The sequence below is a fragment of the Melitaea cinxia genome, chromosome 13 (assembly GCF_905220565.1).
Source record: "Melitaea cinxia chromosome 13, ilMelCinx1.1, whole genome shotgun sequence".
NCBI lineage: Eukaryota > Metazoa > Arthropoda > Insecta > Lepidoptera > Nymphalidae > Melitaea > Melitaea cinxia.
This window is the reverse complement of record NC_059406.1, coordinates 5,060,858-5,086,218: the sequence shown is the minus strand read 5'-3', so window position 1 is coordinate 5,086,218 and position 25,361 is coordinate 5,060,858. Positions and strand designations below refer to the sequence as shown.

The 25,361-nt window shown below is 32.6% G+C and overlaps 4 protein-coding genes and 2 long non-coding RNA genes across 6 annotated transcripts in view; 4 read left to right on the top strand and 2 right to left on the bottom strand.

Moving 5' to 3' along the window:
• Positions 1-6,602, bottom strand: part of LOC123659270 — a 33,380-nt gene extending 26,778 nt beyond the window's left edge. The window contains exons 1-6 of the mRNA XM_045594519.1: positions 6,585-6,602; positions 5,389-6,057; positions 3,904-4,629; positions 2,857-3,033; positions 646-807; positions 118-263 (exon numbers count right to left, since the gene is read on the bottom strand). Coding sequence (XP_045450475.1) covers positions 118-263; positions 646-807; positions 2,857-3,033; positions 3,904-4,629; positions 5,389-6,057; positions 6,585-6,602 — 1,898 coding nt within the window. The remainder of the gene's footprint in view (positions 1-117; positions 264-645; positions 808-2,856; positions 3,034-3,903; positions 4,630-5,388; positions 6,058-6,584) is intronic.
• On the top strand, positions 6,566-8,402 carry LOC123659134. Its single transcript, XM_045594392.1, has 2 exons — positions 6,566-6,807; positions 7,141-8,402. The coding sequence occupies exons 1-2, from the start codon at positions 6,675-6,677 to the stop codon at positions 8,385-8,387; spliced, it is 1,380 nt and encodes a 459-aa protein (XP_045450348.1). The 5' UTR covers positions 6,566-6,674; the 3' UTR covers positions 8,388-8,402.
• A 618-nt stretch (positions 8,403-9,020) lies between these two features.
• LOC123659135 (2-oxoglutarate and iron-dependent oxygenase domain-containing protein 3-like) lies at positions 9,021-10,634 on the top strand. The gene is made up of 4 exons (XM_045594393.1): positions 9,021-9,292; positions 9,366-9,792; positions 9,871-10,023; positions 10,139-10,634. Exons 1-4 carry the CDS (start codon positions 9,207-9,209, stop codon positions 10,409-10,411), a joined length of 939 nt encoding a protein of 312 aa, XP_045450349.1. The 5' UTR covers positions 9,021-9,206; the 3' UTR covers positions 10,412-10,634.
• Positions 10,635-15,563: 4,929 nt separating this feature from the next.
• LOC123659137 lies at positions 15,564-16,388 on the top strand. Its single transcript, XR_006743984.1, has 2 exons — positions 15,564-15,842; positions 16,304-16,388. It is a non-coding gene; the product is annotated as an uncharacterized LOC123659137 (long non-coding RNA).
• Positions 16,389-21,426: 5,038 nt separating this feature from the next.
• On the top strand, positions 21,427-24,925 carry LOC123659114 (probable ATP-dependent helicase PF08_0048). The gene is made up of 3 exons (XM_045594376.1): positions 21,427-21,516; positions 21,596-21,718; positions 22,168-24,925. Exons 2-3 carry the CDS (start codon positions 21,606-21,608, stop codon positions 23,993-23,995), a joined length of 1,941 nt encoding a protein of 646 aa, XP_045450332.1. The 5' UTR covers positions 21,427-21,516; positions 21,596-21,605; the 3' UTR covers positions 23,996-24,925.
• On the bottom strand, positions 21,502-25,101 carry LOC123659115. The gene is made up of 2 exons (XR_006743979.1): positions 24,927-25,101; positions 21,502-21,711 (listed from the first exon to the last, which is right to left on the bottom strand). It is a non-coding gene; the product is annotated as an uncharacterized LOC123659115 (long non-coding RNA).
• Positions 25,102-25,361: the final 260 nt, after the last annotated feature.

Here is a 25,361-nt window from a genome sequence, read left to right as displayed (position 1 = left end):
TGTATTGTAATTTGTTAAAAAAAATTTTTAATTTTATTTAATTTTTTTAAAAACTAATTAGTTTGTATTTACCGATTCTTCAAAAAATAAATATGGATATCTATTTTCAATGCTTACTTATGAGCATCCTCAGGGTTACTAAAAGTAACAAATGCGTAAGTTGGTGTAGGGGTTCTGTTTGGACCTTTTTCGCCCATCCTCAACCAGCAGCTCTTAATGAAGCCATACTGTGCAAACACTCCAAACAGTTCTGTTCTCGTTGTCTGTAAATACAAATAAATATAGCACCATTAATTGGGGTATTTGTAAAAAGAAGTTTTTTACATTGCATAAAATAGAATTCCATGAACAATAAAAATTCATTTCCATATCTGAAATTAAGAACAAATTAATTAATATCATTTTTGAAGTTATATGTGAAAATTTATATTTTTTTTCTCTTCACTATATATATATATAGAGGTATATAATTTTCAGATCAAATGTGATATGATGATTCAAATATGATATATTTTGTGTATTTTGGTATAAATAAATTACTATTACACTTCATAATAACAATACAACAAAGGACATGTGTTTTGCCATGTGACATAATGTGCAACTTTCCTGCAAATTTCACCATAAATAAATATTTCTACTAACCTTCGACGGTAGATTCGACACATATAACTTTCTGATGGGTATTCCATCCTCAGTATGTGTTGGAACACTTCGTAAACCGAAAGTTCGTTCGCGATTGGGTCTTATTTCAACTGAAAACAAAAAAAAAGGATAAAAATTTAAATACTCCTCGGAACATGTTGTGTTTATTTATTTATTAGATGTACAAAAATAAAACGTATGTACATAGTTCTCCATGAACAACTTGAAATAAATCAGGGTTGAATACTGCTTCATCTTCTTCGTCGAAAAACATGGCTTAGAGAAAGTTACTTATGGCAGTTATAAATTTACACGATAACTCTAGCTAACATCTAAACGATATAATAATATATGGCTGCAATTCACAAGAATTTAAAGTATAAACTCAACAGAAAAACGATAATAGTCAAGCAATGCAATCAACATACAACGGTCGTGATTATTGTAAGTGTATCCTCTTTGGTCGACAATTTTTTTTGTCAATGCTGCCAATGTCAAAAAAAATATTTTTGCGTATTTTTATTAATTAATGTCAGGAATACAGGTTTCTCTATGCTCCATGCAGGATATCATGATTTGTGACAAATTAACGTCTAATAACGTTTAGACAACGTGTATAAGACCGTGGCCGTAATTAATGTGATTTAAGCCTTAAGGCCTTGTCACGACCCACAAATGACTGTCCCTTTTTTCAGGAAGTCAATGTCTATTAATTAGATCATGATAGTCGATGTTAGAAAAAACTCTTTCAATGGTATAATTTAGGACACCGTGGTATAAGTACGGACGCGAAGCACGAACAATTTCGTACAATGACCTTTTTGCCTACTGCCAGTGATTCTCAAAATTTTTATTTATTTATTTATTTATTTGGGAAACATACAATATAAAAATCACATACAATTAATTTTCTTACAAAAACACATTAATCACTAAAGTTTCCACTAACAATAATATACAGACATGTCATTTGTCAAAAGTCGTAATTTTAAATCAATTAACATAATATAAATTAAATTAACTATCAAAAAAGACAAAAAATCGCTTAGATATAAAAATTTATGTGATTTATAAAAAAAAAAGTCACAAAAAGAGTCGAGCATGTCAATTATGTCAAATGAAAGGATTATAATTTAAAAATAAGTCAAAGATTAGAATTAAAATTAAGATTAATACAAAAATTACTGTAATAAATTAAAGGGATACATTATTATATCAAGAAATACATTATAATTTTTTTTTTTTAAATCAAAGAAATACATTATTATTATTTTTACTTATTACGTCCCTAACGTGCTGCTTAAATGAGGTTAGGGTACAATTAAAAATGTCAATAGAGTTAAATATGTCGTTATAGTTTTTACAGGACCTGAGAACAAAGATGTTTCCAGCATATTTGGTCCTGGTTACAGGGACAGAAAATAACTTTTTTGAACGCGAACTCGTCCGAGGGCATCTCAAATTAATATTTTGTAACAAAAAAGGCGAATCAATATGAGATTTCAGTATCTTATACAAAAAGACTTGGTCTCTCTCTAAGCGCCGATCAAGCAACGATGGGAGGGGTAACGGTGCGGTAACATCATTGCGACTTAAAGCTTTAAAATTAAAGTGCCTTTCAAATTTTCTTTGAATTTTTTCTATAGCTTCAATATAAGTTTTGTATTGAGGGTTCCAGACTGTCGATGCATACTCTAATATTGATCTAACATATGAGTTGTACAATAATAATAGAGTAGATCTATACCTAAAATCTCTACCACATCGAAATACAAAGCCAAGCATTCGGTACGCCTTTGTAGTTATATGCTCGATGTGAGAATTAAAGGATAGTTTGCAGTCAAGAAGAACGCCCAAGTCTCTCACTTCAGATACCCTGTTAAGCATAACATTGTTTAAAAAATAATCATATTTCAAAGACTCAGTCCTTCTAGAAAAAGAGATAATGCTACACTTTTTGGGATTCAGAGTCAGGTGATTGTTTGTACAATAAATACTTAATTCGTTCAGATCGATTTGTAATAATTGACAATCAAGAGATGTTTTAATTTTCTTATATATTTTCATATCATCAGCATATATCAGTAAGTCAGAATATTTGAGGATAGAACCTACGTCATTTATAAATAAATTAAAAAGAAGCGGGCCGAGATGAGAGCCTTGGGGAACACCAGATGTTACTGGCATAAATGTTGAACAAAAACCCTTTACTGTAACGGCCTGACTGCGCTCCCTCAAATAAGATTCAAACCATCGCAGAAGGTCACCATGTATACCAATTTCAAGAATCTTCTGAAGAAGTATAGAGTGTGGAATCTTGTCAAATGCCTTAGAATAATCCATATACACAGCATCAACCTGATAACCCTGATCCAAGGCAACTGATACCTGATGTACAAATTCACAAAGGTTAGTTTCAGTGGATCTTTTGTTTACAAAACCATGCTGCTGATCAATAATAATAGGCCGTAAGACAGGGAATATAATGTCATAAATTAATTTCTCAAATAGTTTAGGTATAGTACTTATTTTAGTAATCGGTCTATAATTTTTTATATTATGTCTGTCGCCTGACTTAAAGACAGGAACAACGTAACACTGTTTCCATACAGCAGGCATAACGCCGTCGGTCAAAGATAAATTAAATAAGAATGTCAACGGGAAAGCCAGAGACTTATAACACTTTCTCAAAAATGAAGGTGGGATACCATCAGGTCCACAGCCCTTAGAAATATCGAGTGATTTCAAATATTTTTCTAATACGTCAATCCTGAAAACTATTTTGCCAATGGTATTTGTACCACTTACAGGAGTAATCTGGGATGAAGGACTCTGCCACACTGGGGGCTCAAAAACGGAATGAAAGTAGCTATTAAATAATGAACAAATATTATTACCCTCGCCAGAAGTCTCATCGTCGAAAAACATTGTTTCGGGAAGATCGGAGGAGTACTTTTTCGATTTAATGAACGTCCAAAAATACTTGCTATTGATTTTTATTCTTTTTTCAGCATCGATTATAAATTTATCATAACACTCTCGCATGACTCGCTTTTGACGATCACGCAGAAGGCTAAAAGTGTCATAGTCACATCTACGACCGTAAATCTTCCATTTCTTGTGATACTTTAACTTCTCCTTTATTATTTTTACAAGAGAACGAGAAAACCACGATGGATAGCGAGTATCATGTCGAAAAATTTTGATTGGGACGTGTTTAGAAATAATGTTATTAATCAAATCGTAAAATGTAGCCACCGCGGCATCAACATCCTTACCCTGAAGCAGAATCTGCCATTCAACAGAAGCAATATCATTGTTAATAGCATCATAGTCAGCATTGTGAAACAATCTTACAACACGCGGAGCAGAATGAAGCACCTGTGGTGAAGATGATTTAAGAATCACATCCAGAGCCGGGTGGTGAGGATCTTCGTCGATCAAAGGCTCCTTACAATGAGCAACTAAACACTCCCTTTTTGAAAAAACGAGATCGAGAATTCGGTTCTTTGTGTTGAATATGTGATTATACTGCCTAAGATCCGTAAAACTAATGAAGCCTTGCAATGCCTGTACTAAATGATCGCCATTTATTGTGGAGTTTGTCATATAGGGTGCATGATCGGCGGAAGTCCATTGTGCTGAAGAAATATTAAAGTCACCCAAGATAAAAAAATCATCATCAGGATTGTTAACAATGACATCGGATACACTCTCAAAGAAATGCAATAAGCTATCAAAGTGTCGAGGACAGTGAGGAAAATAACCACAAAAAATGTGGAGTCTTTCTGATTTGTTTGAAGATTTTAAATCAACACACAATTCGATAGCCTCAGCTGCAGCACCAGGCATTGAAACCGTACTAAACGAATACACCTGCAGCTCTCGACGCAGAGCTATGAGCACACCTCCACCAAGATGATCCCCTCGCGTTTCATAATCTCTGTCACATCTATAAACTGTGTAACGAGAGTCGAAAATTTCCTGATCATAAATACTTGACAAAAGCCATGTTTCAGTTAGACAAACAATGTCATAGTCGACATGCATTATATTACGAAAAAAAGCATTTGTTTTAGTCCGCAAACCACGGACATTCTGATAATACACTGATAGGTTTTTAGTTTTCATATTTGAACAAAAAATAAAAATATAATTTATACCACATATATAAAATTATTCTCAAATGATATCGATGATGAAAATTATAACACAAAGCAAGACAAAATCCCACGAATAGTAATAACAGTATAATACCATTTACATTCATAGTATTTACAAAAGAAAAACACGGGTCGCAATAGAGAAAACCATTAAATTGAAAGTAGCGAGAACACCTGGACGAGTCACAATACACAAAATAGACACTATAAAAAGTCAATTCAATTAAACAAAACAAAAGACAACCCAACACAACCGGAATCAAAAACAAAACATATATTAACATTATAAAAAAGGCTCTTACTTGATCTTGTTTAAATCAGATACTCTAGATATATGTATCACAGGTGACGTATCAGAGCGGCGAACATTTATAGTACAATTTTTGACCCGTACATATTTATACAGTTTTTCCTTACAAATAGACTTAGCACGCTGCAAAAGGGCCTTATTAGTGCGGGTTAAGTGATCATTAAAGTGAATAAAAGAGTCACCAGAAATATTTATGTCAGTACATTTAAGCCTTAATTTTTTAGTAGACGACAAAAATTCATCCTTCTTCCAGCGTGCTAAAAAACGAACAACAATAGGTTTAATTTTTTTAGAATCATTATTCTTAGGGGCTACACGAGTAACAAAATCAATATCTTGAGATGGATCAAGTGAAAATTCCGCTTTACTAGCAACGTCCCTAAGAATTTGCATTAAGTTCTCTCCTTTCCTCTCTGGAATGCCAAAAATCTCTACATTAGACCGCCGAACCCACTGCTCCCGCTTGTCATTATCCACCTCCGCACTGTCAATGTGATCCTTAATGGAACCAAGTTCAGATTTTATATTGATGCACGATTTCATGTTTTTCTCAAGATCGTCTACACGCTTCACAATTGTCTCATATTGGCTATTGATGAAATTCATGGATTCCCTGATTACAGCGAGCTCATCTCTAACTGGCTTAAGTTCCACTGAAATAGCCTCAGTAATGGCTTCTCGCAGTTCAGATTTAAGCATTGCCATCTCGGAGGCTATTATATCCTTGACAGTATCCAGTAACGTAGGGTTTATCTCATAATTAGCAGACGGTGGAGGAGAATCAGCGCAGGAGCCACCTCTGCGAGCATTTACATTTTCTGTGCCGGGCCTGATAGGAGTGTTATCATTTTTCACCAACCTGGGTTGATTAAGCGAACAACCAGGGCAAAGCCAAGAGTGTTTAAACTCCGCACTAAAAGCCTTATATAAAGTACGAAGCTTTAAAAAGTACGCACGTAGTTAGTATATAAGTTTACACGCAATGCCGTCAAAAAATCTTGGAAAGGAGAACGTAGTTGAATTGAGCTATTGGAAATCTATCGATTAGTATTTTTTTTTACAAATATCATTATTTTATTTGTTCAAACTATTTATATTTAATTAAAAATTAAGGAAAGTGGATCCGTTCCAAACTATACTTGAGCAATTATGAATGCAACTTGAGCAGTTTTTTAACACATTGAGCAATTAAAAATATTGTATACATCAAAAGATATAGGAGTTTGAAATTATTGATAAATGAATATTTTTCAACGACTTTTTTGATTTTTAATTAAATAATTAAGGTAAATAATATAATGGTAAATAATTTAAGGTGAGCAATTTAAAAGGACAACGTAGTTGAATTGAGCTATTGAAAATCTATCGATTAGTATTTTTTTTTTATTACAAATATCATTATTTTGCAGGCTGGGGTGGGGTATTGTCCGTTCATCGTAACTTGACGCGTGACTAATTGGTAGCACTGTTTCCTCAGTCGCCATCTTACTTTCAGTTTGATAGCTTGCTGTTTGTGTGCTCTTTTGGTTTATAATAAGTTAATCTGAGTGTTAAAAATGCCGAAGGTGGTAAAAAGTGTTAAAAGACAAACTATTCTTCAAGTTTACGCATTTTGTGAGAAAGAAAAGACTGAGAACAAGCTGATTATTCCATTGCAACAAGTTCGTGCCCGAGTTGCCGCCATGACCGGTATGTTTTATAGGGTTACCAGTTAAAAAGATAATTAGCCCATAGTGGCGAGACATTTTTTTTATTAATTTCTTTAATCTCATTTCATAGATGATACTAAAATTAACAATAATATAATAACCTAACCTATTTGTACCTATTTAAGGAAGTAATTTACCAACTTGAATCGAGGCTCATTTAAGTTTGTCGTGATCTGCATTTTAAGCATATTTGATTACTCGTAAGTAATCAAATATGCTTAAAACGTCGCTTTACTAAAATATTCTAATTTTATAAACTAAGTATCTAGTAAAATAAAATTGCATTATTATTTATTTTTTTTGATGATTACAGATGTATCCGAATCTACTGTGACCAGGATTTTGAGACAAGAAAGAGAGTCCAGTTCTGTTTCGGGTGTGCCTGGTCCGTCAAAAGTAACGACACCAGGAAAGACGCGACCAAATCGCGATAAGAAGATCAAGATTGATGACTTCGATGCTAGTGCAATTCGACAAAAAATTATGTCATTTTACGCTGTAAGAAAAGAAATACCTACATTAAACAAATTACTTGTCGAATTACGAGAGGAAATAAATTTTGAAGGTGGGCGTACTACACTATGGAAAATATTAAAACAACTTGGATATAAATATAAAAAGTGTCAATCAAAACGAAAAATGTTAGTGGAGCGAACAGATATAGCTACCTGGCGATTTAATTATTTAAGTGAAATTAAAAAATACCGAGAAGAGGGGCGGACTATAGTTTATTTAGACGAAACTTTTATACATTCGTCATATAGTGTGCAAAAATGTTGGCAGTCAGAGTCTGAAGAAGGTGCATTGGTCAGAGATTATGGTATGGGTAGGCGATGGATAATTGCACACGCAGGAACTACAGATGGCTTCATTAATAAAGCATTACTGCTATTCAAATCGCAAACAAAATCATCCGACTACCATGACGACATGAATAGCGATAACTTTATAAAATGGCTGGAAAAACAAGTTTTACCAAACCTGCCACCTAAATGTGTGATTGTGATGGACAATGCCCCATATCATACTGTGCAAACAAATAAAAGCCCTAATATGACAAGCCTCAAAGCAGATATGGTAGAGTGGCTTCAAAACAAGGGGCTGTTGTTTTCACCAAATTTGACAAAAAATGTTTTGTATGAATTAATTAAAAAAAATAAACCAGAGCCTATATATAAAGCCGACGAATTAATAAAATTACATGGTCATGATGTTTTACGACTGCCCCCATATCATGCAGATTTAAATCCGATCGAATTAGTATGGAGTGTAATGAAGAGACGGTTTGCAGAAAAAAATGTGGGCCAGAGGGATGATCAAGTGGAATCACTTATACGAGAATCATTTGGCTCAATAAGCAATGATATTTGGAAAAAAGAGTGCTCTCATGTAATAAAAATTGAAGATGATTACATACTTAAAGATAAAATAATAGACGAAGGAAGCGATCGCTTTTTATTGTGGGTTGGTAGTGAAGAAAGTGATAGTGACAGTGAGCATTCAAGCAACATTGAAGAAGATATGATTCCTTTACACCTTATTGATCATAATTATTATTAAAGTGGTTATTTTTTACCCTGTTTTGTTTAATTTATCCTGAATGCTCCTAGTGATGTATGAATAATTTTAAAGAGTACACTATCACCGAGTTGTGGGAAAAATCCAAAAATTTAAGTAGAGGTTAAACTAATAAAATAGCAAGAATTGTAAATAAGAAATGAAATCTTGTGAATAAATTAGTTTAATCACTACTTAAATTTTTAATTATGTTTCACACACTTAATAAGTCTTGTGTATACTTAAAAGTACGTCAGTAGTAATCGTAGTAACAGTGAATTACGAAATTAATGCCCTTACTTGTAGATATATGTACATGCTATTCCGGTTCTTTAGACTTGTCCCTACATTTCGGGATCGCTTTTCGTATAAACACATGCAACACTGCAAATTTCAGTGCTACCAATCAGATTACGCGTCAAGTTACGATGAACGGATATTATATATATTATAATAGGTTTATTTTCCCCCCCTCTACCCTCCGTCTAAAGTCTGTCAAGTTGTCAACTGATTCGATTCATGGAGCATCTATGCTTTTCCTATATATAATAAAGTACTCTGTGATCTATGCTCCATGATTCGATTGGAGCAGCTACATATATACTAATCTGTGATTGGAGCAAACCATTATGATCTATTATTCTACATGTACCTATATAGACTAACTTGGGCTAACTGTCAAGATAACAAGATAACCAAAATAACTAGGTAACAATTTTTGTGATCATTGAATGTTTTTATAACTGTGACTGTGACTAAAAGATAACTTGTAAAATTTAAAAAGCACTACATTTTTGCGATATGTAAATAACTTATACGAAGATGAGCGACATTAAGAAAAGAAATAAGTCCAACATCAAGAATCAAAGGATTCTTAAACATGAAAATGATAAAGCTCCAGAAAAAGTGTAAGTTATCTGACGATTTTAATGATTTAGTTTTAAAATTATCTCGTATTTGATCCCATAATTTTTTTTTCAGATCTATTAACAAAGGGTTACCGCTGAGAGTAATTTCTCGTGTTGTCGTAATTATTTCATTACTTATTGTTGTTTATTACACATCCAAAAACAATGTGCAAACGTTTGCAAAACAAACCGAACTTCTACCTGGAAAAGGTCAAGTTGTTGACTGTTCGAGAGAATACATCAATGAAATAGATAAGTATGAAGGGTGCGTTCCGAAATATTGCAAGAGATTTGTTACTGACAAAGTAATCTCGTTACGAGAAACCGAAGAGTTAATAAAAATAGCCCAAAAAGGCTTAAGACATGGAGGCTCCTCTGGAGGTGCTTCTATATTTGACTTACACAGTGGGGCACTATCAAAAGGACCACATTTTGTAAATGTGTATAAAATTAAAGAACTGAAAAATCATTTTACACAAGAAGGTTTTAATACTTTTAGGGTATATTGTAAACAAGATATATTGTATAATGATTAATTCTGAACTTTTTGTTTATAATTCTATTTGTCTACATTCCAGGCTGTCAAAGAAAAAATTAAATACACAATTGCACACCATTTTGGTGTCCAGCCGGATAAAATATACTTGACACACCCAACTTTCTTCTCTAAAATAACACCTAAGCCAGCAGTGACAATTCATGATGAATACTGGCATCCTCATGTTGATAAGGTAGCTCTAGATATATATATTTTTTAATTGTTTTATTATACTAAGACAAAATATCATTTTTGATTGTTTCTTTTCATACAGAAAATGTTAAAAATGTTGTTTATAACTCTTTCAGGAAACCTACAAATCCTTTCATTACACATCATTGCTTTATCTCGGTGATTACAATATTGACTTCAAAGGAGGTCGATTTGTATTCATTGATGAAAAATATAATAGCACAATAGAACCGAGGAAGGGAAGACTTAGTATTTTTACCAGTGGCAGAGAAAATTTTCATTATGTGGAGAAAGTTACTGCGGGTGTGAGATATGCAATAACAATATCATTTACGTGTGATAAAAATTTTGCTATATCAGATCCTAGTCACGATAATTTTAGTGATTGATAAAATTCAATTAACATTCCAAAGTCAATAGTAAATATTTGAGGTCTATTATATACCGATGTAATAAACTAAAACTATGGTTGAAAAAGTATTAAGTATTTATACAGTAAACTGATCTCATCTATATTAAAATCTATACCTATATAAAGAAGAAGTATTAATAATGTCAACCAAATTGAATTTCTATTAAAAATGTAGTAAAGATGGATTTTTTAAACTTAAATTTAATTTATTACTATAAAAATTGTCACAAAACCGTGATAAATATATGTTTTAATTCCAGCTTTTATTTTTAGCTTATTAATTAAAATTCTCTTATAAGGGATCATTCAAGTATTACATATGTAAGCAAAATTTTAGTAATATTTAAACCGCTCCTCTTTGTCAGAGAAAGTCAACAATAAACTACCCCCTCTCCCTATACTTCATAAACATTTCAACGTCAAGCTGAAACGGGGTGATAGGATTGATAGTTACATATCATGAGAAAAATCAGAAAAAAAAATCTACCCCGTGCAGTCTACCAGTTTGAAAATTATGGGCATTTAAGAGAAACCTAGAAATTTGGTCAAACTATAACCATTTTTCGGTTATTGTGGTTAATTTTTATTGTTTTTGTTCATTTAAACTTTGAAACCGTAACCTTAAATAATATTTCTAGAACCTCAGTTAAGAATAATGACACAATTGCCCCCATGTTTTCTAGAATTAAGACTATTTGTTGAACTATGAATTTAAAATTTTCAAAATTTGTCGACTTTGAAAGGCCCTCCTTTAAAAAAAATGTACTAAATTGCCTTGGCAAGTGCCATTAAAATTTTGCGCATTTAATCAGGATTGTAAAATGGTTGACACCAGTTAGTACGTTTCGCTCATTCGTCTACTGCGCACCTTTCCGTATACTTCCGTATACTATACTTTGCGAGTATTCGCTTGTGACGCTTGTGTTGATTTAGTACTGAAAACTTTGGCTTCTTTATTTGGACTTGGATTTTTGTCAATTGGACTTGTTGATTACATTCCGGCAACTTTGGCATCTCTTTTGTGTTAGCATCCTTGTTATTTACCATGCTTACGCACTACACTTCACAAGAATATGCGAACATGCACCTCATTTATGGGGAATGCAGATACAACGCAAGTGCCACCGCTAGACCTTATCGTGAAAGATATCCAAATTTAAAGCGCTATCCGGGTCACCGCGTGTTTGTTAATGTGCACCGTTCACTCACGGAGGGCGGTCATTTCTCGAATCAAATACCGGCTGGAGGTAGAGCTCACTTTCCTTGCGAAGAAGAAGTGTTGCAAGAGGTCGCAGATGACCCAAGTATTTCCGTTAGTGGAATTGAAGAAAGAACGGGAATACCCAAAAGCACAGCACATCGTATTTTACAAAGAGCTGAAATGCATCCGTTTCACGTACAAAGAGTTCAAAGTCTTCTTCCTCGAGATTATCCTGAAAGGATTTCATTTTGTAGAACAATGCTACAAAGGCATAATGAAAATCCCCAATTCATCCAAAAAGATGGTTACATAAACTGACACAATTTTCACGAGAGGCATGTGGCGAATCCACATTTAATGCGAGAAGGTAGATCCCAGTATTGCTTTAAAGTAAACCTGTGGACCGGAATTTTAAACGGCAAAATTGTTGGACCTGTTGAGCTGCCTGAGAACTTGAGTGGCACGAATTACTTACATTTTTAAGGGAAAATTTACCAACTTGGTTAGAGGACTTACCACTAACAGATCGTCGCCACATGTGTTATTAACAAGATGGCTGCCCAGCGCATTATACAGTGCAAGTAAGAGATAAAGAGTAATATCCAGGAAAGTAGATTGGACGTTCAGGCACTAACTCGTGGCCAACCCGTTCCCCAGATTTAAATCCCCTGGATTTTTTTATTAGGGCGTTCTTAAAGAATAAGTTTATTCAAAGACCATTGAGAGCATAGCCGAGCTGCGTGAACGAATTTCTCAAGCTGCTGAGGACACCAACTCTCGAGGATATGCCCGGCTAATAAATAGATCTATTTTAAGAAGATGTAGGGAGTGTATTGAGGATGATGGTAAACAATTTGAAAATTTATTGTAATAAAAAATCTTATTACCCTATCTGACTTTTATTATAATTAACCTAAAACTAAACTAGGGCAAAATTTTTCATTATTTTATTAATTTTACTTACTTTTGTTGACTTTGGTAAAAGTGACGTCACTATCTGTCTCGCTCACTCATGAACATGTCCACGATCCATCTCTCTCATCATTTTGTCGTAAAATTGAGAAATTACCAAGAGTTTGTGCCCAAAAAAACATTTGAACTGCATAAAGTGGGTTAGCAAAAATCGGGTTACTTGAGGTTTTTATTTTTTTACTTGTTTTTTTTTTTACTATGAAACCAAGATAGATAGATAGATACTCTTTATTGTACACAACAACAATCAAAACAATAACATATTACAAATAAAAAAATAAAAATAAAACAGTGTACAAAGGTGGTCTTATCGCTAGAGTAGCGATCTCTTCCAGACAACCTTTGGGCATATAGGACACAGCGTAGTGAAAAAGCGGTAGGGAAGTGTATACAGAGAAGTGACAATTAGTGTCACCTAGAACAATATCAACTATCGAGTACAAATATACATACATATACAGCACAATACATACATACATACATAGATACATACATACAAACATATATATATACACATACATACACATATATATACATACGCATAAAAAATACTATACCTACATATAAACGAAATACATATAATATGAATAAAAGCATAGAATACAAAATACAAGTGAAGCGATACTCCTACAATATGTTATGCAGAGATAAAAACAATTATGACGTACTAAGTGACAAATAGTGCGCCTTGAGGTATTTTTTAAAGCAAGACAGGGATTGGGCTTGTTTTATAGGAAGAGGTAGAGCGTTCCAAAGTTGAACAGCTTTAACTGAAAAGGAATTGGAGTAAAAAGAAGTAGTGTGAGCTGGGGTTTCGAGCATCAAAGTAGACTCAGATCTAAGGGTGCGTTCGTGTGTATTACAAAGATACTTGAAACGCTCCTTAAGGTACAGAGGTGTATCAGAATGAAAAAGTATACAATATAGTAGCGAGAGTATGTGAGTGTTCCTGCGAAAGCGAATCGGAAGCCACTTGAGACAACTGCGAAATTCGGAAACGTGGTCATATTTGCGAAGACCAAATATGAACCGTATGCAAAGATTTTGAAGGCGCTCAAGCTTATTTAATTGTTCCTCTTTTAAGATCAAGATAGCAAGTGTCAGCATAGTCAAGAATTGGTAGAACGAGTGACTGTGCTAATGTAATTTTGGTAGGCAAAGGAAGGAAATATTGCAGTCGTCGTAGTGATTCGATAGCTGCAAATAGTTTACGGCTCATCTCACTCAGCTGAGGTGCCCAAGAAAGATGTCTATCGAAGATAATTCCGAGGTTTTTGACTGTGTCGCTGTAACTGATTACGGCGTTGTTATAAACGACTGGTGGTATAAGTGACCAATCTATTCGACACACAAGTTTAGGACTACCGACATTTTGAGGGATTTATGTTTAATCCGTAGGAGTTACTCCATCTATATGTTGCAGTCGAAACTCTTAACCAGTCAAAAGCACTATTGACTAGCAAAATCAGTCAGAAGTACTTTTGACCGTTTGCTTTAGTCAATAATACTTTTGACTAAAATAACAGTTAAAAGTACTTTTGCCCAATGGAGCTGGTTAAAAGTACTTTTGACTAAATGATTCCGTCAAAAGTGGTTTTGACTGGTTGTATCAGTCAAAACTCTTAAAAAGTTAAGGTGGTCGATAAAAATAACTCATTATTAGTGGAGAACGTGCTGATATTAGAACAAAAATGAGTGACTACGAAAAGAAAGAAGGCTTTTTGCAAAGAATTTTAGCGATGGAAGATATGAAAGATAGTCATTTCAATGTGATGACAAAAGAAAAATTTAAAAAGTTTGCAATGGATGTGGAAGACGCGAAATTTAATGAAAAGGAAACACCATTACAGTACAGTAGACTACAACACTTAACACATTGAAGTTTGTGGTATAAAAAAATCAGTAACAAACACAGAACCTGTCAAATATTTTTGCCGGCTGAGGAAATCTACGACATTATTGATGCTGCTCATATTTCTGTAGGACATGGTGGTCGCGATAGACTTCAGAATGAAACGGCAAAAAAGTACGCTAATATTACAAAAGAAATGATTAATATATATTTATCAATGTGCGAAGTATGCCAAATGAAGAAAAGCAAGAAAAGAATGGGTCCGGTTTAGAAACCGATCCTGCACACTGAAATGAACAGCCGCTGCCAAGTCGATCTGATTGACATGCAGTCGCAAGAAGATCGTGGGCACAAATTTATTATGGTTTATCAGGATCATTTGACTAAATTTATTCACATCTAACGAGTTAATAGTACTTTTGACTGACGCTTTTTTGCAGTTAAAAATACTTTTGACGGAGAGCATCAGTCAAAAGTATTTTTAACCGCGAATTTGCAGTCAAAAGTACTAATAACCAATAATTTTCAGTCAAAACCACTTTTGACCAACTTGTCCAGTCAAAAGTACTTTTGACTGATTTTGCTAGTCAATAGTACTTTTGACTGGTTAAGAGTTTTGACTGCAACATATATATGTTCTTCAAGTCATTATTTAAATTGCTTATTGATGTAGGTAAATCTGTCAACTTAGCGTGAGAATAAATTTGAAGATCATCGGCATACAAGTGGTAGAGAGAAGATATGCGGAGAGTTATTGAATTTATGAAGATCGAAAATAAGAGCGGGGGGGTGGATTTTCAAAATAGCAAATTGTGAGTGTGATTCCACTTTTTGACTCAAAATAGAACCTCCATTATGTAAAAATGGCTTTAGATTATTCTTTATACATTTAGTTATAACTTGCAAGTAACAAAATAATAAAATAATTATGCTAAAATATAAAAAAACTTGAAATATTGTCCCAAAAATCATTTACCTCTCCGATATTTTTACACTATGTTCGTTAATGAAATAAATAAAACGCAGTAGTTTGCCCGAATTTCGTTTGAGTTTATTCTATAAGTAATAAATAAAGTCTAAACTGAATAATCATTACCTTTCCTAAACAAAAATTTTCCTCTATCATTATTATTTAACAATTTAAAATTTTGTCACAAGAATTTCATCATTACCATCCTCGATTTTTGTTTATAAAATTTTGTTCTACAAAATAACTAGATGAAAGATTTTGAATACATTCCGGGGGGCTTCCCCCGTGCTGCCCCTCAGTCAACATCAAGATCTGTACGAGTCTTGACGTGTTAGTAGTGAAATTACGTTTTTACGTGATTTTATATTAGTTTGTCAAGAAATCTCGTCATTAAACGCGTGAATATATTTTTGGTAAGTAATTTTTTTTTATTTAAACGATAATTTGCATAGATTAAACTAAATTTATATTAAATAATGAACAAAGTAATTATATAGGTTCTTCCCTCAATTTGCAAGTTACGACATATTTCGTTTTGTTTTGTCATATATCGTAACATCATTCATCGTGTAATTCTAAATGAGGTGAATGATTTCTTTTGAGGAAAATGACATTTCTGTTGAATTTAATGATGCATAGTAGAGGTTAATGATTAAGATGCAAAAAATTGAGTATATATTCAGAGCAATATATTTAATTTCTCATTGATTTTGAACATAATGTAATAGAATAGTCAATACTAGTGCATGATATTCAAATTATCTGTTCAGTTTACCCTTTTTAACTAATTTCTTATTATTATTATTATATTATTATTATTTTATTTTTATTTTAACTTAAACTGATTAGAATGATTTAGATTTTTTTCACGCAGGTTACATCATGGCTAAAACAAAAGCAGAGCGTTTAGCCCAACAAAGGCTCTGCAAAAGACGTAAGTATTTGGAAATAAAAAATTACCCTGAATTATATGCACTAGAAAAAGAAAAACAACGTGCTAAATACAAAAAACTTAAAGAAGAAAAGAAACAGAAATCTATCACAGAAAGAAGTCCACGTGAACAGAGAAAATTGCGTAAACAGTGGAAAGAAAATTCAAAAAAATAAAGAGAGCGGCTTAAACAGGCAATTCCAACTAAAGTTAGTATAGTAAATGTTGAAGCTGATGGATTATTTGAAGAAAAATCTAATACTACGGAAGATCCTATCGGTTTATTTACAAAAGAAGATTTACAAAAAGCAGAAAGGAAGATACGGTATCAAGAATTAAAGAAAAGAATACGATTGACGAGCATTATAAAAAATCTGCAGAAAATTAATAAAAATCAAAAAAAGACAATAATGTATTTGAAATCACTTCTGGACAAGTTTAACGCATCTAACCCGCAGACTGAGGATACCAGACAAGAGTTAACACAACACAAGAAATAAACGAACTTTCGCGCTAGTGCTATTTCCAAATTGAGATCAAGAAAAGATACTAAATTTCGACTTTTTCGCCAACAAGTAATAGAATCTATTGAAACTTTTTATAATGATGACGCTGTGAGCAGTTTTCTGCGGGTAAGAAAGAATTCATAACAAGAAACAAGAGGCGAATGCAAAAAAGATATCTTACTGCCCCATTGATAGTTTTGCACAAAAAATTCCTCTCAGAAACAAATGTAAAAGTATTCATTTTTTACCAAACATCGTCCATTTTGGGTACTTCATCCTAAGCCTACAAACAGAGAAACGTGTTTGTGTGTTCAACATACTAATATAAATAGCATCTATTATAGGCGAAAAAAACTTGGACGAATTAGTCTCACATTTATGCTGTGAAGCCAGGAACTCGAAATGTTTATTGAGAGAGTGCATTGCCTGTAAAGATAAGGTATTAAACTATAAAGAATTTTCTAATGACTCTAATTTGACCTATTTTAAATGGAAGAAAATAACCAAAGAGGTACTGACGAAAAAAGGGATAAAGAAGAAACAAGTATTTACAATGAAGGACCCGATAACTAAACAACCATTAACAGCAATACGAGAATTAGAAACATTGATTAATCCCTTTTTATCTCATGTTAATAACATTGAAGCACAATATACTACCATGAAGAACCTAAAACTGAACTTAACGATATCAGAAGAACTTATACACGTAGACTTTTCTGAAAATTATGCCCTTAAATACGCTGACGAAGTCTAGTCATTTCATTTTGGAGAGAGCAGGCAACAAGTTGCTTTGCATACCTCAGTTATTTATAGTCATGATTTTTCTATAGGAGCTATTCGACCAATATCCGTGTGTACCATTCGTAGTTGTGTTCGTCACGATGTGGCAGCTATTTGGGCTCATTTAATCCCACTGATAAAACAAGCTTTAGAAATCAATCCGTTTATAACTATGTTACACTTCTTGTCAGACTCACCAATATCACAGTATCGAAGCAAATTCATGTTTTATATAATATCACGGACTCGGAATGAATTTAATTGCATTTCCAGAATTTCGTGGAATTACACAGAGGCGGGACATGGAAAAGGTGCCCCTAATGGGGTAGGAGCCGTTCTGAAGAGAACTGCTGATAGAATGGTTAGTTACGGAAGAGATATTGGCGATTTTGATTCATTTTGTGAAGTATTGAAAGAAAACGTGGAAAATATCAGTATCAAAATAGTAAAGGAAGATTCTATAAAGAAAAAAAGAAACCCTACTTTCAAAAAATCTTAAGCCTTTCAGAGGCACACTTTCCGTCCACCAGGTTCTTTGGAATGCGTGTTCTGCTAAACTTACTTTAAGGAAACAAAGTTGTTTCTTATGTGATATTGATGAGCAATGCGTTCACGGCAAACACCTTGGGTTTTATGAAATTATAGGTGGTAGTAATATTAATTATAATTATAATGATTCTGAAAAGGTAACAATGTTAGCCGCAACTGCGCGTAGAAGCGTGAACAAAAACCGACTTCTTAACATATTAACAGATATAACTATTAACAATGACCTAAATTGATTATTTTGTTAATTTTGTGATTGATTTATTTTTTAGAGACTGGTTGTTCAAACAAATCAAAGATTTTTGTTTATTTACAATAATTAATAATAAGATCAAGCTGATTCTTTTGTAATTAGAGTATTTCGTAGAGGCTGGATATTTATTGTTACAGAAAAAAATTGTTTGTTGATTTATAATTAGTAATCTGAGTTTAGATAAGATCGATTATTTTGTGATCAGATTGATTATTTTATGTTTGGATTATTTTGTTGTGTTGTTTACTTGTTTTTAGTTCGTTTAAATTAAAATTTTTTGTTATTTATATTTTAAATTTAGTAATTCGTATGTTATATATCTTTTTCTTAAATAAAAAGCTTATTGTAATAAGAATGTTTTATTTACGTCATTAACTGTAACCGCTTATCATTTACTTCAACGGGTTATATCATTCATCTCTACACAATATCATTCACTTCAATACAGTATTTCAATTTTATGGTTTTTTCTCTTAAATGTTGTGTTTAAAACATAGTTTAAATATACAAATGCCTTAGTTTTACGATCAACATCGTTATTTAGTTGTTATTTTTTAGTTTCATAAGTAAATAAAAAAATCACCCAAAAACAGTCATAATAAATCATAAAATGAAAATTCACCCGGGGACAACACGCCACCTTGCGGAACGCCAGCATTAACGTTGGACCAGTGTGAATAAGAATCCTGGACACGAACGCGCTGCCGACGACCAAACAAGTAACTGTGAAACCAATCAATTGCTGATGGAGATATGTTAAGTGAGCACAAAACAGCCAACAGTAAATCAAAATCCACCGCGTTAAACGCATTGCTAAAGTCCAGCAAGGTCAACACGGTGAGATTCTGACCGTCCATTGCCCGCCTAATGTCGTCAGTGATTTTCACAAGGGCCGTTGCCGTACTATGACCTTTACGGAAACCGGACTGATAAGGATTTAGGAGATCATTGGAAGAAAGAAATAAAGTTAGCTGTTGATGGACAAGACGCTCTAAAACTTTGGACAGGAAAGGGAGAATGGCTATCGGGCGAAGATCGGAAAACGTAGAGGAATTAGGTTTTTTAGGTAGGGGAATGATTTGAGCGTCTTTCCAGCTAGTAGGGAATGTATTGGAACTTAGGGATTCGTTGAAAATATGGGTTATGACAGGAAGGACTGAGTCTATTATAGGAATGATCATATTACGGCTGATGTTATCGAAGCCCACTGCATTAGAACTAACAGCTAATATGCTCTTCTTAACATCACATTCAGACAATTGTGTGAAGGTAAAAGTTGACGAAGAGTCAGGAGTTTCAATGGCAGAGAGATGACTAAGGGTATCGGCTTTAGTCGCACTGTCTATAGTGACAGAAGAAGTAAAATGTTTATTGAGATTATTGAGATCAAAGGAATTTGAAGGCACGTATTGTTTGACTTTGCCAACTCCAAGTGTTTTTAGAAATTTCCAGATTTTTCCAAGATCTGCTTCCTCTGATATAGATGTGTGGATATGGCGTCGTTGTGCATCTCTACAAGCCTTGTTGCAACGATTTCGATGAGTTTTATACTTCTCCTTATTAGATGGGCTCGGACTAGATTTATAACGAGCTTTAGCTTTATTTTTTAACTGCTGCAGTGCTCTTATTTCAGCTGTTAACCAGGGAGCAGGAGCATGCTTAATACGCACAGGTCGAACAGGAGCGTGTATATCGAATAGCTGGGTCAGGAGAGAATTAAAAGCTGCCAATTTTTCGTCCACCGCAGACGCGACAAATACTCTATCTCAATCAATCCCAGCAGCATCTTCACGTAAACGGCTCAAGTCCATGCCTCCAAAACTACGCTGCAGAAAAATTCTTGACTTTTAAAAACCAAGGCACTTTAGTACATTTTTTTTATAGGAGGGTCTTTCAAAGTCGACAAATTTTGAAAATTTTAAATTCATAGTTCAACAAATAGTTTTAATTTTAGAAAACTTGGGGCAATTGTGTCATTATTTTTAACTGTGCTATGCTAATGCTAACCCACAACGACAAACAACCAGACCGGAAACAAATATTTGTATTAACACATAATATATTAACGTCGATCGGTGTTTAGGCGCCGCCGTCACGGTACACGCATCATTATGTACACTAGAGCGGGACTCGTCAGTTAATTATTGTGGAGCTACTAAAATTTCGTCTGTACTCTCTTACGTACTAGATAACTACTCGGCGAAAAAATCAAAAAGAAGAACAGAATGAAAATATTGAAATGTTTATAATGTATGAAATATAATTATTATTATCATATCTATACATCTATATCTAAATTGGAGTGTCTGTTTGTAATATTAATATTAAGCACGGTACTTATACCTAAATATATTTTTTTACAATTTTTGTCTGTCTGTCTATTTGTTCCGGCTAATCTCTGAAACGGCTGGATCTATTTTGACGAGACTTTCACTGGCAGATAGCTGATGTAATAAGGAGTAGCCGCTAGGTACTTTTATTAAAAAAAATATATTTATTTTATAACTCTGAGAACTGAAAAATAACTTTTTTGGTTAATTCCACTCGGAAGAAGTCGCGAGCACAGCTAGTAGATAATAAAAATTATTAACTCTCTGTCCTCTAACTTTAACACAATTTATATTTGTATCTTTTATCCATTCCAATTTTTTTAGAGAGCTTTTACAGTCTTATTTTCAGATTGTATGTATTGCATTATATTGCTTAGCTTAATTTTCGTGTCTAGAAATATGATTTGGCTATGACTGGCTTAAGTTATCGAATTCTGTTATAGATTTGCATAAAAAAGATATTAAAATTTTAAACGAAACAAATATGTATTAGGCTGTATGGTATGATACCTTTGCTTTCTATGCTATATAGAGAATGTAACGTCAGTTTTAAATAACAAAACACCACTAATCGATTAGGTATCTGCGCAAGTGTAATAACTGTGTAACATATTGTTTACACAAAAAACAAAATGGAAAAATAAAACAAGTTACTCAATTTTTTTGGCTGTTAAATTATAGTGAAACTGTAAATTGGTTTTAGTTTTAAATTAAAAAGCTCTATTTGTCTTTTACTTGGTATGTACTTATATTTGGATAATCCTCATATTTGCGTTGTATTTTTTTGCGACGCTTTTTACGCGTTCTAATTTTTTAGATTCTCAAAAATGGATAGTTCTACTATAGACCACAGTGATTCAGATTCTGGAGAAAGTTGGACTATAATCGAAAATGACTCTAATAACGCAGAACTTGCGGCCGAGATCCCAGAACCTGAAAGGTAAAAAAGGATGCTTTAAATTTCCATCGTAAACAACTACAACAAAATCTCACATTCTAATAGCTACATTATCTTTAACTGAATTTACTTAATTTTGTTATGCTCTTAGTTTTTGGTTATAAAATAATTAATGTGTAAGATAATTAATGGTTTTCGAAATCGTGACTGGCACTTTTTGTTTGAAGTTGTTTTTAGAAGAAAGGATGTAGTTATTGAATTGGATGAGAGCCAATTTAATGTTTTGAATCAATAAAGAAAAAGAACTAACAAACTACCTGTGTTAGGCCATATTTAACTCTTCTTGTGACTAAATATTTAGTTTACTTTAATCTGTCACTCATATTTTAATTAAAAAAAAAAACTTGCCTTCTAAGAAATAATTTTAGTGTTTTGTTCTTATTTGTTGTAATGGGTGATAAATAAATAATAATAAAATGATATTATTTCAGTATTGCAGTAGACAATGATAGAGATGAGGATACTGATGGTATATCCATTATCACTGACAGTGAACCAGACTCTTCACCTTGTCAAATAAATTGTGAACATAGTCTACATGAAGAAGATTGCTCACAATTGCTTCATATACCAGAATTAATTGATTTGAACCATGAACCGGAAAAAGAGACTGATGATTTTCTTAGTGAAAGTGGTAGGAACAAAACATGGAACCGTAAAACATATGTGCATCGGAGGAACAAAAGGTTGAGCACTGTACTTGACATTATAATGTTAGGTAGTGTCATTATAACTGCAGGTGTAGCAATAGGTCACATATGGGGTGCAAAAACTGACTGTTCTACACAAGCCCCAACAAATGTTAATAAGATATTGTCCAATCTCTACAAACTACAAGAAGAAAATGCTTATTTATGGAGTAAATTGAAGGAACTTACAGCGCTAAATAATTATCAAATGACTCAACAGAAGACAACCTTAAAACAAAATAAATGCAAGAAAATATTTGAAGAACCCTTGATAAACAATGATGGTAAGAGAGTAACAAGATGTGTTGATGACAAATTTTTCAATAGTGGAAACTTAATAAAGAGTCCCATGGTAGAGGCTGCTAAAAACGAGAAATCTGAAGAACTCCTTAATGAAACGGATGATTTGACAAATGAACAAAAAAGTTATGCAAAATCACTTAAAGATTTTGAAAAGGTTAAAACAAATAAATATTTAAATGACAACCAAAAGATACTTAAGAAGCCATATGAATCTGTAATAGACTCTTCTTTTAGTGATATCGATAATCTGGTGCATATGAATAAGGAAAAATCTAATTTAAAAACCAATAAAAATCAGGAAGGAGACTATGGTTATAAACTTAATGTAGAAAATATAAATCCACATAGAGGTTCAAGTCTACAAAAGGAAGACCATAGTTTAAATGATGGTATTACCAGGCATGAAAGAAATCAACATATAAAACAAAAAGAAAACAAGACTATAAAGGCAAAAGAAAGAAAAGTATCTGGACAGGATGTACAAGATGAATTTAATAATAAAAGGGATTTTACAAAAACTAAAGAAGATAAAGTTCAAAACAATGAAAATAAAACTAAAGCTAAATATACTGTGGGTCGCAAAGAAATTAATACCCCTAAATTATCAAATTACAAAAAGGAAGATACAGAAGAAAATGTTATCCAAACTAAAAACAATGATTTTAAGAAGGACAAAAAATTTAATGAAGATAATGTGCAACAAATTGATAGTGTGGAAGATGTTAAAAGAGACGACAGATATGTAAGTCAAAAACAAAAACCAAAATTAAAGAAAAATGGTAAACATCAAAAAAATAAAAAGAACAAAAAGAGAAATAAATATGAGCAATGGGAAATGAAAGGTGGTTTAATTGGGGACTATGATTATGTTTCCTTGGAATCATCTCAAGATAAGGAATATTTGTTTAATAAGCCAAATTTAATGAATGATAAAATCTATATCCATCAATCAGGACACAATAATAACATTGATAACAATTTTGATGCAAAAACGGATAACCTAGATGATGAATATTTTATAGACGATGAAAAGAATATTAAAACAGGAATTGAAAAAGATGAAATTAACTGGTTGGACAAAAGAGCAAGGCTTCGTAAAGAGGCAAGACTAAAGTTAGAACAAGAATCACTTAGTAAGAATGGTGTTAATACTGCAGGATGGTATTTCCGACGCATGCACAAACGAGAACAGAGTCGCGGGAAAAACGATAACAGTACTTATCGTAAATCGTCAAAACCTATTATAAATTATAAATTGAAACATTAAATATTACAATAAATATGTATTATATTCATAGTTTGTTAACTTCTAATTAGACAATGCTTTTATTGAAGCATTTATAATGATAAATTGCCAAGCAGTATAATAAAAAATATTATTTTTTTATGTTCAATAATAAAGTGATAATAATTTGAGCCATTAGTTTTTATAGCAAATAGGGGCAGAGCCGTTTGACAGGAGCCTTTGGCCTTCTACCTTGGTATGTCGTCCATAAAAGAAAAAAAGTATAGAAAAATATTTTATCTAGTCGACGAATTTCATTTTCCAAAATTCTAACTACAATACGTAAACAAAAACATCCATATTAGATAACTTCAATGCGTTAAAATTTTGAAATATTCAAAAGCTTAAGTTGACAAAATTGTTTCTTAAATTTGGATCTAAATAATTGAGATCTTTCACACTTTACACCAAGGTCTCCCCTCCAAATCTGGTTCTGATAGAGGTCCTGAAAAAGGATGGTTTTAGAGAAATAACTTATTTCCAATATTTTAAATTATTTTCTCCTTATGTATATTTCTTTTATTTTAATTCCAATTATAAATTATAACTGATATTGATCATTATTTTCAACTTTATTTTACCAAAAGAGGTTGCGTGTTCACATATTTTTGGTTAGATAAGTACAGCAGTTGTAACATTATTTACTTAAAATATACGATTTGATAAAATAGAATGTAGATAGATATAAATTCAGTATTGTGATAATATATAAGTGGTAAACTCATTGTCAAGGTCTGAAAAATCTTTAGCTTTTTCACATTCACTTACCCTATGGTAAAGGACAGATTGTGAAATTAATTTATTTACATCCTACTATGCTAGTAAATACTTGCCCTTTTGGATTTTTGATCCCGTGATATTCTTTAAGTTAAATTTATTTTAAGTACTGTCAATAAATATATTCATAACAAACCTGTTTTTTTATTTCACTTTCTTTGCATCGTCCACAATAAAAATACGGGTATTAGTAACATTCCTTGATAATTTTTGGACAAAATCTGATTAGATTCTTGATTCATAAATGAATATACCATAGCCTGAGGAAGGTCTGAATGACTACATACTGATTATCCAAAATTTAATATTATGATTAAAATAAGAATATCTTTAAATCTTGTAAAACAGTTTATTTGTGCGGTGTTTTATACATCCTGTTTATGGATTTCAAATAAGTAATGTTTACTATAGAGAATATCGTCTCCTTTACCCTAAGGTTACTTGGAAGAGATTGCTTTTAAGCAATTAGGCCGCCTTTTGTACATTTTTCTACTAATTATTGTTAATGTTGCTTGTTCATTTTATTTCTTGTTTGGTGTACAATAAAGTATAAATAAATATAGAGAATAAA

Bases quoted from the DNA above. Each gene is read 5' to 3' on its own strand.
- LOC123659134 (XM_045594392.1), top strand. From the start codon at position 6,675: ATGCCGAAGGTGGTAAAAAGTGTTAAAAGACAAACTATTCTTCAAGTT. The intron at 6,808-7,140 runs GTATGTTTTATA...TGATGATTACAG, and splicing joins CCGAGTTGCCGCCATGACCG to ATGTATCCGAATCTACTGTG.
- LOC123659135 (XM_045594393.1), top strand. From the start codon at position 9,207: ATGAGCGACATTAAGAAAAGAAATAAGTCCAACATCAAGAATCAAAGG. The intron at 9,793-9,870 runs GTATATTGTAAA...TCTACATTCCAG, and splicing joins AAGGTTTTAATACTTTTAGG to GCTGTCAAAGAAAAAATTAA. The intron at 10,024-10,138 runs GTAGCTCTAGAT...TAACTCTTTCAG, and splicing joins GGCATCCTCATGTTGATAAG to GAAACCTACAAATCCTTTCA.
- LOC123659114 (XM_045594376.1), top strand. From the start codon at position 21,606: ATGGATAGTTCTACTATAGACCACAGTGATTCAGATTCTGGAGAAAGT. The intron at 21,719-22,167 runs GTAAAAAAGGAT...ATATTATTTCAG, and splicing joins GAGATCCCAGAACCTGAAAG to TATTGCAGTAGACAATGATA.